The sequence below is a fragment of the Falco cherrug genome, chromosome 5 (assembly GCF_023634085.1).
Source record: "Falco cherrug isolate bFalChe1 chromosome 5, bFalChe1.pri, whole genome shotgun sequence".
NCBI lineage: Eukaryota > Metazoa > Chordata > Aves > Falconiformes > Falconidae > Falco > Falco cherrug.
In genome coordinates, this window is record NC_073701.1 from 27,021,760 (window position 1) to 27,035,540 (window position 13,781).

The 13,781-nt window shown below is 42.1% G+C and overlaps 1 protein-coding gene across 1 annotated transcript in view; it reads right to left on the bottom strand.

The window, feature by feature from the left end:
- Positions 1-13,781, bottom strand: part of FAM180A (family with sequence similarity 180 member A) — an 85,306-nt gene that overhangs the window by 59,624 nt on the left and 11,901 nt on the right. Inside the window, exon 2 of the mRNA XM_055712364.1 lies at positions 10,890-10,995. Coding sequence (XP_055568339.1) covers positions 10,890-10,902 — 13 coding nt within the window. The 5' untranslated portion in view covers positions 10,903-10,995. The remainder of the gene's footprint in view (positions 1-10,889; positions 10,996-13,781) is intronic.

Here is a 13,781-nt window from a genome sequence, read left to right on the forward strand (position 1 = left end):
TGGGCTGGACAGAACTCATTAACCTCATGCTTTAGAAGCTGTGTGCCACAATTATTGAACCAGCTGTGAGCAGAAGGACTAAGAGATGGCTTTGAGCTTCCTCTACAATAGCAGACCCATGGGCAGGCTCCAACAGAGGAGAAAGCACTCACTCCAGCCACTGGGGAGGGAAAGGATGCAGCAGAGCTCTTTTATCTCACAGATCTCTACTACCTATTCTTTTCTTTGGTGGAAGACACCTTTCCCCACCTTTCTTCTTTGTCTCTATGCTCTGTACCACAGATAAACTTTGCTCTTTTCTCATCTTATCTGCCTCTTGATGCCTCTTGCTGTAGAACCCCTAAGCAGCAGCAGCCCATTAATACTCACACCCAATATCTGTTTAAAAAGCATCACCCTTCCAAAGTATATAAATAATCCAAGGATTAGCTGTAGAGAATTTGATCTCTGACCAAGATGTTTGTTGCTATTTGCTAGCTTTCATTTTGGTAATATAACTGGAATCTCTTGGATATGGAGTCTTGCTGGCTTGCTCTTTGCCAAGAATCACAGAGACTGAGGCCCTGGTGATACAAGTTTTGTTCTGCAAGTTCTGATTTTCTCCCTTTCCTTTAATTCTCATTTCCATCTCTTCAGACAAACTTGCATATTCTTTCCTTAAAAGATCACAGATTAGGATGGTATGGGTTAGCTGGGCTATGCTGATTTATTCTGGGTAAGAGCTAGCCTGCTGTGGAAATCTGCATTTTTTGGTAATAAATCACCTGGCTGAGTTTACCTTCTCAATCTTGGAACTGCAAAGCCCAAGTAAGTCTTTAGATCAGGAAGCTGCACTTGTTTATTGAAGGTTTTTGTTCTTCGGTGTTCAGGCTGGAGATTTCCCTTTGGATAGCGATCTCCTGAATATTCCCCCAAATATTTGTTGATGGAGGGACCTGCCCTTCATTTTGCATAACGTATGCAAAATATATGTGGACATAGTTTGATTTTTTCCGCATTTTCCCACAAGATGGCACACTTTTCTTAGGAGAACTGTACAATCCATGCTAAAACACAGAGTGATGCTTTCTGCATATGACAGGAATACAGCAAATAATCTTTGTAGAGGTCCATTGCTTTATTTTGCTCATAATTAGTTGATTTACCCTGGCTAGCTGTCTTAGAGAATCTTGCCTTCTCTCTTAACTTCCTATTCCTCTCCTATCACTTCTTCTCCCAGCCCTCAGAGGACCTGTGTCCATGCCATCACAAGCTAGGCTTCCCACAGGCTTGAACTTCACTGTGTGATGCTTGAAGAACACGTTTTGGGAACTGTGCCCTTTAGGTTGACGACCACTTCATCTTGCAGGTAAAGGACAGACAATTTTGGTGTTCAGTGAGGTGAATACTTTGAGCTCCATGCTGAGCATAGGGAGAAGAGCAGAGACAAGGGTGTTTCTCATCAAAATATGTTTAGAATATTTGGAGTTAGTTTCTGGGGTTTTGGTTTTGGGTTTTTTTGGTGGGTTGTTTTGGTTGTTTTTTTTTTTTTTTTTGGTTTTGTTATGTATACCTTTCGGAACAAAACACAATCAACCTGCTCCATCAGGTTTCACCATTGGAAACTCAGCACTAGAAACTCAGCGGGACATTCCCACTCCTCTCTGGGTGGAAATGTCCCATTCCTTTGCCTCTGATATTCCAGTGCGTTCTGTGTCCCAGACAGAATGACTGTGGGGCATAATCATCTGTTCAGAAATATGTTCTACTTGAACACCTCAAATCCTATTATGTCAGAATTCACATGACTTATTTCTCATGCTTCATTACAGGCCAAGCTCCTTTATCCCACCTTGCAGTTCTTGCAGGTCACTGCAGCTTCATCTCAAAGCAAGCTGCAAGCCAGGGGCCTGCAGCACCATTGGCAGAAGTATGTTCATTTTGAACTGACTTCAAATAAAGTTGCAGCTGAGTTCAGCAAACCAAATCCTAATTTGGGAACATCAACACTATTCATTTCAGTCAAAAATGTTAAACCAAAATATGTCAACTTTCCAAAATATTCTTTTTTAAAAATTGAAAAATATCAGCAGTTCCTCTGGAATGGAAATTGTGATTCACAGTCTAGTCTACCTATAGGCAAAGGGAATCAGTGTGTGAATGAGACAGAAAAAGCAGGGGTGGCTTCTGCAAGAAGGCACTAGAAGCTTCCCCCATGTCTGATAGAGCCAATACCAGCTGGCTCCAAGATGGACCTGCCGCTGGCCAAGGCTGAGCCCATCAGCAGCAGTAGTAGAGCCTCTGGGACAGCATATATAAGAAAGCATAAGACCCCTGCACAACAGCAACTGCAGCCCAAGAGAGGAGTGAGAATACGTGAGAGCAACAGCTCTGCATACACCCAGGTCAGTGCAGAAGGAGGCAGGAGGTGCTCCAGGTGCTGGAGCAGAGATTCCCCTGCAGCCCATGGTGAAGCCCTTGGTGAGGCTGCGCCCCTGCAGTCCATGGAGGTCCACGATAGGGCAGATATCCACCTGTAGTCCATGGAGGAGCCCACACCAGAGCAGAGGGATGTGCCCAAAGGAAACTGTCACCCCATGGGGAGCCCAGGCTGCAGCAGGTTTGCTAGCAGGACCTGTGACCCTATGGGGGACCCATGCTGGATCAGTGTGTGCCTGAGGGACTGCACCCCATGGAAGGGACCCACGCTGGAGAAGTTTGTGAAGAACTGTGGCCCATGGGAAGGACTCATATTGGAGAAGTTCATTGAGGACTGTCTCCCGTGGGAGGGAACCCATGGCGGAGCAGGGGCAGAGTGTGAGGAGCCTTGCCAGTGACAAGGAAGGAGTGGCAGAGACAACGTGTGGTAAACTGACTGCAATCCCTATTCCCCATCCCCCTGCACCACTTGACAGGAGGACACAGAGAATTTGGCAGTAAAGTTGAGCCTGGGAGGAAGGGAGGGGTGGGGGCAGGGTGTTTTGAGATTTAGTTTTATTTCTTATTACCCTACTCTGATTTGATTGGTAATAAATTAAACTAATTTCTCCAAGTTGAGTCTGTTCTGCCCGTGACAGTAACTGGTGACTGATCTCTCCCTGCCCCTATCTCAGCCCACGAGCCTTTTGTTGTACCTTCTGTCCCCTGCCCAGCTGAGGAGGGGAGCGACAGAGCAGCTTTGGTGAGCACTGTGTGTCCAGCCAGGGTCAACCCACCACAAGTGGAGGAGAACAGTGGCTGTGGAGAGGATGAGATGCCATTTTTAATTTTCTTTCAAAGTATCTGAATTAAAGAGAGGTTGTTGCAGAGTTTTTTAAGTGACTTTAAACAATCATTTCTTCCTGCTTTTCATTCTATTCACTTGGGATATAAATGTATTCAAGTCATGGAGAGATAAAAGAATGAATGTGATTGTAGTATCGTGTCTCCTGTCTCTCAAGCACAAGCAGCAAGCTTCCTCCTGAGCAAGGTTATTATTTTCAGGGTGGGGAAAGACAGGGAGACATTTCACTTTTTTGCAGGGGGGGTCTGCCAGGCACACTGAAAGCCCCTGTGCTCCTGTAACCCCTGGACTCCAGCTCTGCACACACTACTAGTCCTTGTCATTTGCCCATGCTGCTACACTGTCACCTCCTTTCTGATTTCCTTCTGTACCTACCCAAGCCCAAGAAAAGAAAGACTGTGTACGACACAGATGATCCTGCAGGAGGGCTAGCAGCAAGACTGGCCTTTGCGGTAGGCAGCACTTGCAGGTGTGAAGACGCTTTGCCATAGCACCTTTTCCCTGGTTATCAGCCTGCCTTCCCAGTGAAACCCTGGCCATCCAAGGTGACTGTGAGAGGCGGCCCGTGAACTCCACCTGAAAGGCTGGTTCCCATCAGGGTCTGGGCAGCAGAGCTGGGCTAGGGGCTCTCTTGACAAACCACTGATGCCAGCTGGACTGGGAGGAGGAAGCAATGGGCTAAATGAGCCAGTGAGTTCAAAAGGAGGAGTGGGGTTAAAGGAGCCACGGCTAACATCTGCCTTCAGGGATGCCAAACACAGAGTTGTAAGATTTCATCCCGCATGGTGGGTAGTAGGGGCTTCGGTTCTTGCAGCCATCAATTGTATCTATGACATTAGATCTGGTAATTTCCCTGCAGCTGGAGGAAGCCAACTGCAGACCACCTTGCTGATTTTAATAACATAGTATAAGAAGGAAATATCTTTGTGATAGGATTATAGATACGAAATGCTTAAACACTCTTCTTCACAAAGAAGAGTGAGCAGCTCCTTGACCTCTGGCCAGTTTGCAGGGTGAAGAGTTAGGTCCATGCTGAGATCTAATTTCCACCACCGAAAGGCACTTAATGAAGTAGACTCTGCCAAGCTGAAGAAATAAGGAGTCTCAAGGCAGTCTCATGGAGCATGAATGGTGCATTGTCAACTTCATAGCATCCAGAGTACTAAATTAAATACTAAATTTCAAGGCAGAAAGGACTATGAAACCTGATTTCAGAGAGTGCAAAACATAATCTAATGTGGTAGCTAAATTAATGACTACATTTTACAGCTGGGAAGACCTCACTGGATAAACTCATTTTATTTGACTTTCCAAGTGCAGGCACTGTTCACTCAGACAAATTATTGGTAGGCCCATTTGGGCAATGCTGTAGTAAAAGATGAGTGGATGCAGTCCATGGATGACCACCTGGCGGCACAGGAACTCCTGTCCCAAGGGAAGAACTGCAGTTCCACAGTCACATCAGCACCTCAGAGGCAAATCAAAAATCACTGGAGCAGTGAAATGTTGATCCACATTTAGAGTACTATGTTACATCACTGATGGTTGTTAATTACTATACATGCTGTGTTTATCTGGAAGGAAGATGTGTTGACATGCACCTTCAAGAAATTTTTGCGAACGCTGGTTGTGCTGAGTCAAGTTGTATAAAGTTGGCATTATATGAAGTTTATTGTTTGGCATTTGGATACTTGGTGAAACAGACAACGCCCAAGTGCCACCCTAATTTTTCCTGTGTGACTCTAACTTTGAGAGGAAGGAGACTAAAATTTTGTCAAATAATAACCATGTCATGACTTTTTGGCTTTGTCATGAACATTAATGGCTAAACAATGTTGTATTTGGCATATAAAACAGTGTTTTCAGACTTACATAGAAAATAGATTATCTAAAAATGGTAATTTAGTCGGATAAATTTAGATCTCAACTAAAGGGTACAGGAATAATGTAAATGCTAATACTTCTCTCTGTGGATTTTACCTTTAAAGTGTACACATTTCTGATTTCTCTTTCCCTCTATAGGCTGAGGAACATGCATTGCCATATAGCTTCTTATTGTTCCCATCAGATGCTCAGTCTGAGAGCTGCTCTGAACTAGGATTATAGTGAAGTTAGGTTTTACATTCAAGAATATGTTCCATCTGGCTGGGTGTTTTTGGTTGAGTTGTTTTTTTTTTCCCCCAAAGTTATCTTTCTAGAACTAATTCAGCCAAAGAGAAAGAAAAAAAAAAAGGTTTTGGTGTAGCAGCAAATCTTTTGCATTGTAACATCCCTAATGTAGTAATATAGACTGCAGCCCAAATGCTAATCCAGTCTTCTACTGTCCCAGTGGGGAAAATCTAGCAATATTACAGAAACCATGGTGAAAATCTTATGGAAGTGAGAATATCTCATGTGCTGGTGAAGATAAAGTTGCTCTGGGCTTTGAAATTCTTGCTCTTTATGATTTTTTATATTAGAAATATCCAGGATAATGCAGCAATTTATCTCTCTCTGGTGCCGTAAAGTGGGATATCAAAATATATCAATATCCTGTCTTCAAATTTCTCATTCCTGAAACTCAGGTCAGCTCTGTCTGTCAGTGAACAACTTTATGTTTCATGACTAGCAATGGTAAAAAACTCCATATTTCTGTTCCATGGTAATTTTGAAATTCTGAGCACACAAAATTACATATTAAAATGAAATACGCTGTGATTTTTCCTATGGCAAAAAATATTTCCTTTAAATTCCAGAGAAATAATACATTTTTATGTTTTGGAATGGAATTGACATCAGGCTTTCTGCTCTCTTGTAGAGCACACACAAAAGCAAAGAGACTAGCTACTGCAGTTTGCCTTTGACATCCCTCTTGAAAAGTCAGGGGCTTCACCTCCAGGGCTGTATTTATCCTATTGTTTCCTTAATGAGAGTTTTTACCACTTGCTTTCCTCTGCTAATATGGTCAAAAACTAATAATGGTGGTGTCAGCAAGAAATAACTAACAGTGTTTTGGGTTTGGGGTTTTTTGATTTTTCCTGGTGAGGGGTTTTGCTTCCAGTAATTGTTTTAAATTTGATAATTGTGCAGTTTCTCATTCACTTAAAAAAAAAATAAGAAAAGCCTGAAGTGTTTTTCATTTTGCATGAATGTGTGGCTTTAGACACTGTCACTTAAAATCAGTATGCTGCAAGAAGAAGGTAGAAAAGGAAATAATGAAATAATCCAGAAAGAGAGATGGATGGCAAGGCATAGTGAAGGCCTTATAATATAAAGTCACATTTATTTTGGGCAGTTATGACTACCCCTTTGCTGAGTAATAGGATAGGAGGGAAAACAGGATTTCTCCAGGCTCCATGGTGTTGACAGGCAGCAGTTACTCTTCTTGGAGATGTATAATCTGGAACTGAAAGCCAGCATTTTCAAGGATATACTTAAAACTGAGCAATTAGGCCCAAGGCAAATTTCTGACTCCTCACTGCTTATTATATATTTATTCAGCTCCTATCTTTCCTTGTGAAAAATCAAAAATATTATTCTTTATTATAATTGCAATAGACCCTTGATTTAATCAGCAACCGCATGGATTACACAAGGACAATGACAATCTTGAAGATATTGAGTATTTTGGCCTCAATCTGACAAAATCATCAAGTGGAATCATTATTTCCAGCATGGAAGTAATTCTTCTGCACATAAGATGTTTGCTGTTTTGGACTAGGCTGCCTTCAGGAAAGAGTGCCAGGCAAGCAAATACAAGGGGAAGAGAATGGGAAGCAAGCCGTGACTGGGAGCACTGCATGAAACAGCAGTCACTGTGGTTTCAGGAATCAGATGGGCCATCTGCCACCAGCCAATGACTAGCATTGTATATGCTACTCTCTAGCATATACAGCTTGCTGTATGATTTTGGAAAGCATGGATTGTTTTGGTAGTTTCTGATCTGCTTCCCAGAAAGCTTATTGCAAATCTGGACACTGGGACTAGACAGGCTTTCGATGCTCTAGGGTAGTGGGGACATCCTCCAAAGGGTGGCACATATGGCACGGGAGCATAAACCTGTGCCTTTACGGACAGGTTACTGGAGGCCAAGTGAAGCATCCTATGGAACCTTAAATGGCAATGGACACGTGTAGGCAACTGAATTGTACCCCTTACTTATTGTTACAGCAGGTAACAAACATGCACCAAATCCTGCTAGGCGCTCCTGGATGCTCAGTCAGTATACGTATTTTCTCATTAATGTCAATTTAGGTAAAAAAACCTGCATTTTAAGAATTCAACACTCACCATCTTCAGAGTGTGTAGGCTAACAGGACATTTTGCTGAATGCCAGCAGATTACATTAAGATCTCTTTAAAGGCAGAGCTGCCTGTTGTGGTAGGTTTTGAGTGAATCTGGTGGATACTCCAGAAGAAATCAAGAAGAATAATCTCTAACTTTGCTGTTGACCTCCTGCATGCCCTCAGACAACTCCAGAAGGGGAATATAAGGTCTTCTTTTCAGGAGGAAAGAGAAGAAAATAAAACCCAAACAACCTTCTTATCTGGACTGTAGGAAGTAACTTGAGATAAAAGTTGAGGTGAAGACAAGTCAATTTATAATTACTGTAGAAATTCATAGGCGGGTTTAAAATATGTCTTCCCCTACCAAGTATCAATGTTTGTTACTAACTCAAATAGCACCCGGAGACAGAACTGACTTTGCAAAGATTTTGTTTACATCAGTTACCACGTTAAGTATCTCATAGGAAAAATATATCTTTTTGTCCCTGCTGAAAATTGAGTAAATGTGCATAAAATGCATTGAGACTAGAAATATTTCTACAGGAAAATTTGCTATGTAGTCTACCTGCAGAAAGCCAACACTAAAAAAGTCTGACATAGGTTGAAATTATTTTTCATCATTTGATATGATTTGAAATTACTTAAGAGCGCTCTGAAATGGCTACACAAAGCTCTTCAGCCTGGTCTTACTGTAAAACACAGCTCTGTACTGGTGCAGACGGACTAGTGAACTGCCAACAAAGTACAAGCACAGGCAGAAGTTGGGCTGAGGACCTGCAGAAAATGACAGTAGGACAATCAAATGTGAGTTATCTGAGGTGTTGCTATTCACAAAGATAAGGGCTTCTGACTTGCTGAGAGCATCTCCCTACAAAGCCACAAATGAGAATGAATAGCATCAGCTCAGCTGGTGTAGCAGAACAAGTTCCTATGCCACAGAGCTGAGAATTTGTGGGTATTTAGTTAGGTTATGAGTCTGCTGGAAAGAGAGAAGATATCACACAACCAGGGCTACAAAGGCAAAGTAAGACTTTTTTCTGTCTGTTTCTAGAGTGTTTCACTGTATAACTTTTATACTTCCACTTTTGAAAGGAGATAGGATCCAACCTGGCTCTGTCAGTGAGCATTAAAAATAACTTGATTCTAACCTCTGCTACTGGTCTGCCTAAAAAATGAGTGACAGATTGACTGTCAGAAGAGAAAAAGAACATAGGACTTTGAACTGCAGCAATGATTACTGGACCAATATTAACTAAAGATGAAGCTAGCGGCACTGAGAAACACAAAGAAAATTGTCAATAGGCTGATGTAAGTATGAATCGTGCCACAGATCCAGTGAGCCTGCTAATAAAGGTACACACAGCTGAGCCACGAATCAATGTACAGTTACTTAAACACAGTAGAATTGAAAACAATTAGCAGACAGAGCCCAGCGTACCCAAGTCATTATGGTAACTTTAAAATATGGGCTTAAATTAAAAGGAAAAATACACAATCACAACTCTCTCTCTCTCTCTCTTTCTTTCTTTCTTTCTCTCTTTCTTTCTTTCGGGAGGGTGAAAGGGCCTTAGTGCATTTTCCATTTCCAAGGCCTGGTTAAGGAAACTCCCTCTTCTACACAGGGTGAAGACCATGAGTGTATTTTCACACTACAGTGGTATCTTGCTATTATGTAGAGTGCCTGCTCATTGAAGAATAGTCAGGGTATGCTACATAAGGTAATTCATATCTCAGTCACACATTTCAGTCCAGTCATCCTGCTCTGGGGTAGACAAAACCAGTCTGATAGAGTAAGCAGCTGCAAAGAAATCCATAGACAGCTCTGTGTGTGCCGTAACAGTTCCCTCTATAGCCTGTGCTGCACTGCTCTGGGTTGTTTTGCTGGGTTGCAGCTTGAGTGGATTTCTGCAGAATTTATCTTGTGACATAGTTATGCAATGGGAGGCCTTTGCATGCCAAACTGTTTTAAGGAGGAGTTCAAACTATTATTTTAATGCTTCTTTCATCATTTTTCCTTATCACCTCAGGTTTGTAGCAAGGCCCAGTGTCCAACAAGATGCATGTCAGAGGAGTGGGACAGCATAAAGGCAGGAAAAACCTATCTTACAGACATTGGTGGAGGGAAATCTGGAGGGAGACAGCTTCCTGGCAGAGTTTACCTTTAAAGAGATTGGAAGTGTTTGATTAGAGGACTGGATGACTGGATCAATATGGTAAAGTCAGCAAGTAAGCACATGAGATGTAAAGGAAGAGCAGCTCAAGATGCATCCTGGGCATTGGAGAGCAGGAAGGTGAGAAGCTTCAGGAAGCTTCCAACTTGCCTTTGCCTTTGCTCACTCCTGTCTCCATCCTGAAAGTTCCAGCTTCCCAGAAACAAATTGCTTATCTGGGACCAATGGGAAGAGGAAACATGTGGGGAAGGTCAGATTCAATGTTGCTGGATCTTCAGAGGGAGGAACCTGGGGACAGAAAGCAAGATGAGAAAGAACATTTGCACTCACAGAGATGCAGTTGCTGGGGCTGGGGCCACAGCGTTTTGGAGGAAGGTGCTGAGAAAGATTGGGTATGGTAGTCCAGAGTGTTACACAGAAGACTGGAGAGAGACCAAGTAACTCTGCGAACCACCGCCATCTTCGTTAAGGCACAGTAGTTCCAGTCACTGTCCCGAACCAACTGCAAGCCTGTACCATGCAACCCAGGGCTGCTGGTCAGTCACCAATTGTCACAGCAGAAGCAGTTGATTTTAAAGCCATGTATGAGTGCAAGAACCTATTTCTTAAGAAGACCTTGGGTATAGCTGTGATTTTTGTTTGTCTCACTCTCAGGAGGCTGCTTATATCTGTCCCTGTTTTGGGGGTTGTTTTGTCCATTTAAGTGTGAGGGAGAGAAAGAAGGCACATTCCCCAACTATTTTCTTCTGCCATTAACTGGTTATACATAAGCTTTGCTTTGTAGCAGTGTTACATTAACACTTGAGGATGCCAAGTCTAAGCAATCTGACCTTCTAAGGGAAGCAATATTTTTTATTGTGGTTGCTGGTGTCTCTGAGTCTTCATGGCAGAGCACAGCAGTGGTTTTGACTAAAGATAAGTATTGCTGCTGTGGGCTGAGAACTGATTAGGTCTTGGGAGAAGCTTAAAAGCTTTTGCTCAAAGTCCATAGAATCAAACAGAAAAATTTCCAGGTGATAGGCACCCACTCCAGGTGTTAGGCGTGCTAACGACATCATCTTCAGATACTCCCTGCCCTGTCCTCGGCTCTTGCAGAGGCTGAAGGTAAAACTACAACAAAGTATTTAGTAGTGAATCAGTTGCTGCTATGTTGCCAAACTGGGATTTCTCCATAGCAAAAATTCATCCTACCTGTACAGGGCATTACTGTGTTACATAGTGACTGGCGAGACCATGTGAACACACATGTGATCTTGTCTCCCCTCTGTCTTCCGGATGGAGCCAAACCAGCGAGGCACTAAGAAAAAAATGGGAGAGAAGTTAACTTCTTTGATGCCTGTGTCTCCTAGGCCAGGACAGAGAAAGCTCATAAGCACCTTTATTGCTCTAAGCTAGGCACAATGGATGCTTTTCTTTCCAAAGCTGTCCAGGCTGAACTGTTCTTTTTTCCTTAATGGAAAGAAAGTGGTGTTCATTGTCAGTGTTGCTCATTGTTACTACTACAAAAGCTCATCTCAGAGCTCTGTCAGCTTTTGCAAGGTTATCACAATCTTTCATGTAACTGGTATTTGGTTGCATAAGGTAGAACTGTCAGAGCTACGGTAGGAAGAGTGAAGTTTTTAAAGCACAGGGTTCCGAGGCATATGTGCTCTTTTGACCTCGTTTACACAGTGTACTCTCACTTAATTAAGTTTATCTGGGTCTAGACAGAATGGTCTAAGACATTACCAGGCTGGAGATTATAAGATGCTGTGAAGGATCACACAAGGGCTTCTGTTTCATTTCAGTGTAATAGCAGGTAGGTTACTAGTAAGGGCAAATCATAACCCAGGTGACTTTGCAGCGAATTGGATTAGAGACATTTGCAGACCTTATTTGTGAAGGAGGAGGAAACTTCATGTTGAGAGGCTAAGGAGCACAGATGGGGTTACTTCTTACACCTCCGCAGCTACTCCTGAAATGACTGTGTTATCACACCCCACCACAAAGCCTACTCAGACAGGAAAGCGACTGCAAATCGCACAGCACCTCCACCACTGGCTGCCTTGAGCTCCTCACATGGTGGGACGATGCTGGGAACTCCCTTTCACTGGCCACCATGTACCATTGACTTTGCACAACCCAGGGGCTTCTGCTCTTAGAAGGGAGTTTGAAAGAAGATTTAGAAACTAATGGAAGTATCGGCAAATCCTTAGAAATGCTGACAGGTGTCTGTCATATTTAAGACATAAAATGCATCTTGCCAGGCTCTTTAAAGTGTTCAAATGTGAACATTTTATATCAAAAAACCTAAAGGAAGAACATTTTGTTTAGAACCGAATGTGTGGGCTGGCACCCAAAAGCTTAGAAATAAATCATTGTACTATTGTTGTAGTTCTCCTCAGACCCAGGAAATTCACATTGTAAACTGTATTTAAAAAGTTAACACAATTTTATATAGAAATACAAGGTTAAGACATTTAAACAACTTTAACACAAACAACTGTATGGAAGTATTATTCAATATATTATTGAGGGAAAATGTATCATTGCCACAGAAATAGCTTCTTGGAAAATATTTTTACCTTCTCTGGAAGCACAAATATTGAACCTCATAATCAGTGGTGTTTTATCACCACTTTGGTGATGAACAATCACCTTAAATTCTGAATGATTCAGTTTTTGTGCCTGTTTCTTACACCAGTCTGACAAAATTGCATGTGCAGAGTGACGGAAACATGGCTTTGTGCAGTTATTGTCTCTAAATTAATCCCTTTATAACCTGGGATATAAAATTTAAATCAAATCCTTTCTGACTTACAGCCATAATAATAAGAGACTCTGCAATCACAGGAAAGTAAACAAATCTGGCCATGATGGTTAAGCAGAGAAACCAAGCTTCCAACTTCAGCTTTGTGGCTCATCTTCATTTCCCAAAACCATTCTAAATACAGAAAAAGGTGTCAAGTTATCAACGGGCTGAAAAATAAGCCCTCAAACCTCCAAGTCAACCTAGCCTAGCCTAACACATTAATAGTTGGGTTTCCTAACGTTGCAGGTTTTGTGACTACACTGGGACAAGAATATAGGACAGACACAAGTTGTGAACACAGTGTGCATTAATGGGAGGCAACATAATTTTTTTAATAATGTACTTAATAGGGCCAGTCTAGTGATGGAATTATAGTGGGCACAAAGAGTTTCTTGCAAGTCTTTACTTTTGACAAGTCAAGTGTTCTCATGAAGACAAATTGTGTTAAGCAGCATGTTCAGCCCACATACTTGTCAGTTGCCTGCGGATATGAAGGCTGGCCTTGATATCCGAATGAGGTCAGGGGAAATTTTCCAACTCATCGCACTATCTTGCTGCTTTAAAAAAAAAAAAAAAAAAGAAAAAAAAGAAGAGAAAAAGAGGCAGACAGAATGTGAGACACAGCAGCGAGTCCCCAACAACTGGGGCCTGTGTGGCTTTGACTTGTGCCAGCAAAGCTCAGATGTGCAGGTCTGAAGAGTCCTTCATGTGCAGCCTGAGTGTTCTGTTAGTGCTGGTGGAGCTACTTTGCAGCCAGCCAGCAATCCCCCTGCAAGCTAGGAACTCACAGAGCAAAATCAAAGATTGCCAGAAGAGACACAGAGCTTTCAGCAGTAACATAAGATTGCCAAGGACATAGCTCTGGATGTCTGGGGTTATTTTAGCAAATGAGTGTCTATAATGTGATGTAGATGTACACACAAAGACACCACAGCCTCAAGAAAAACAGTGTGCCTCATGTATAGCATTATGCATAAGAAAGGTACTATTGCAATTGGTCTGTGTATAGCTGCATAAGACATGATGCAAACTATCATATATGGCTTATAAAATAGCTTAAACTTCATAATCAATGAGAAACACTTTTCCTATTCTTATTCTAACATAATTTGCATTACAATCGAGCAGTGAGGCCTCAATCAGGAAAGTGACCCTGCTGTACCAAGCACCGAACAATCTAGGGGTAATAGCTCTTTTCTGAGTTCAATTTTATGTGCAGTGAAATGTTATAATTAGGACATAGAATCTAATAAATAAACCTATGTTTAGAGAAAACAGTCTAAATGTATTTT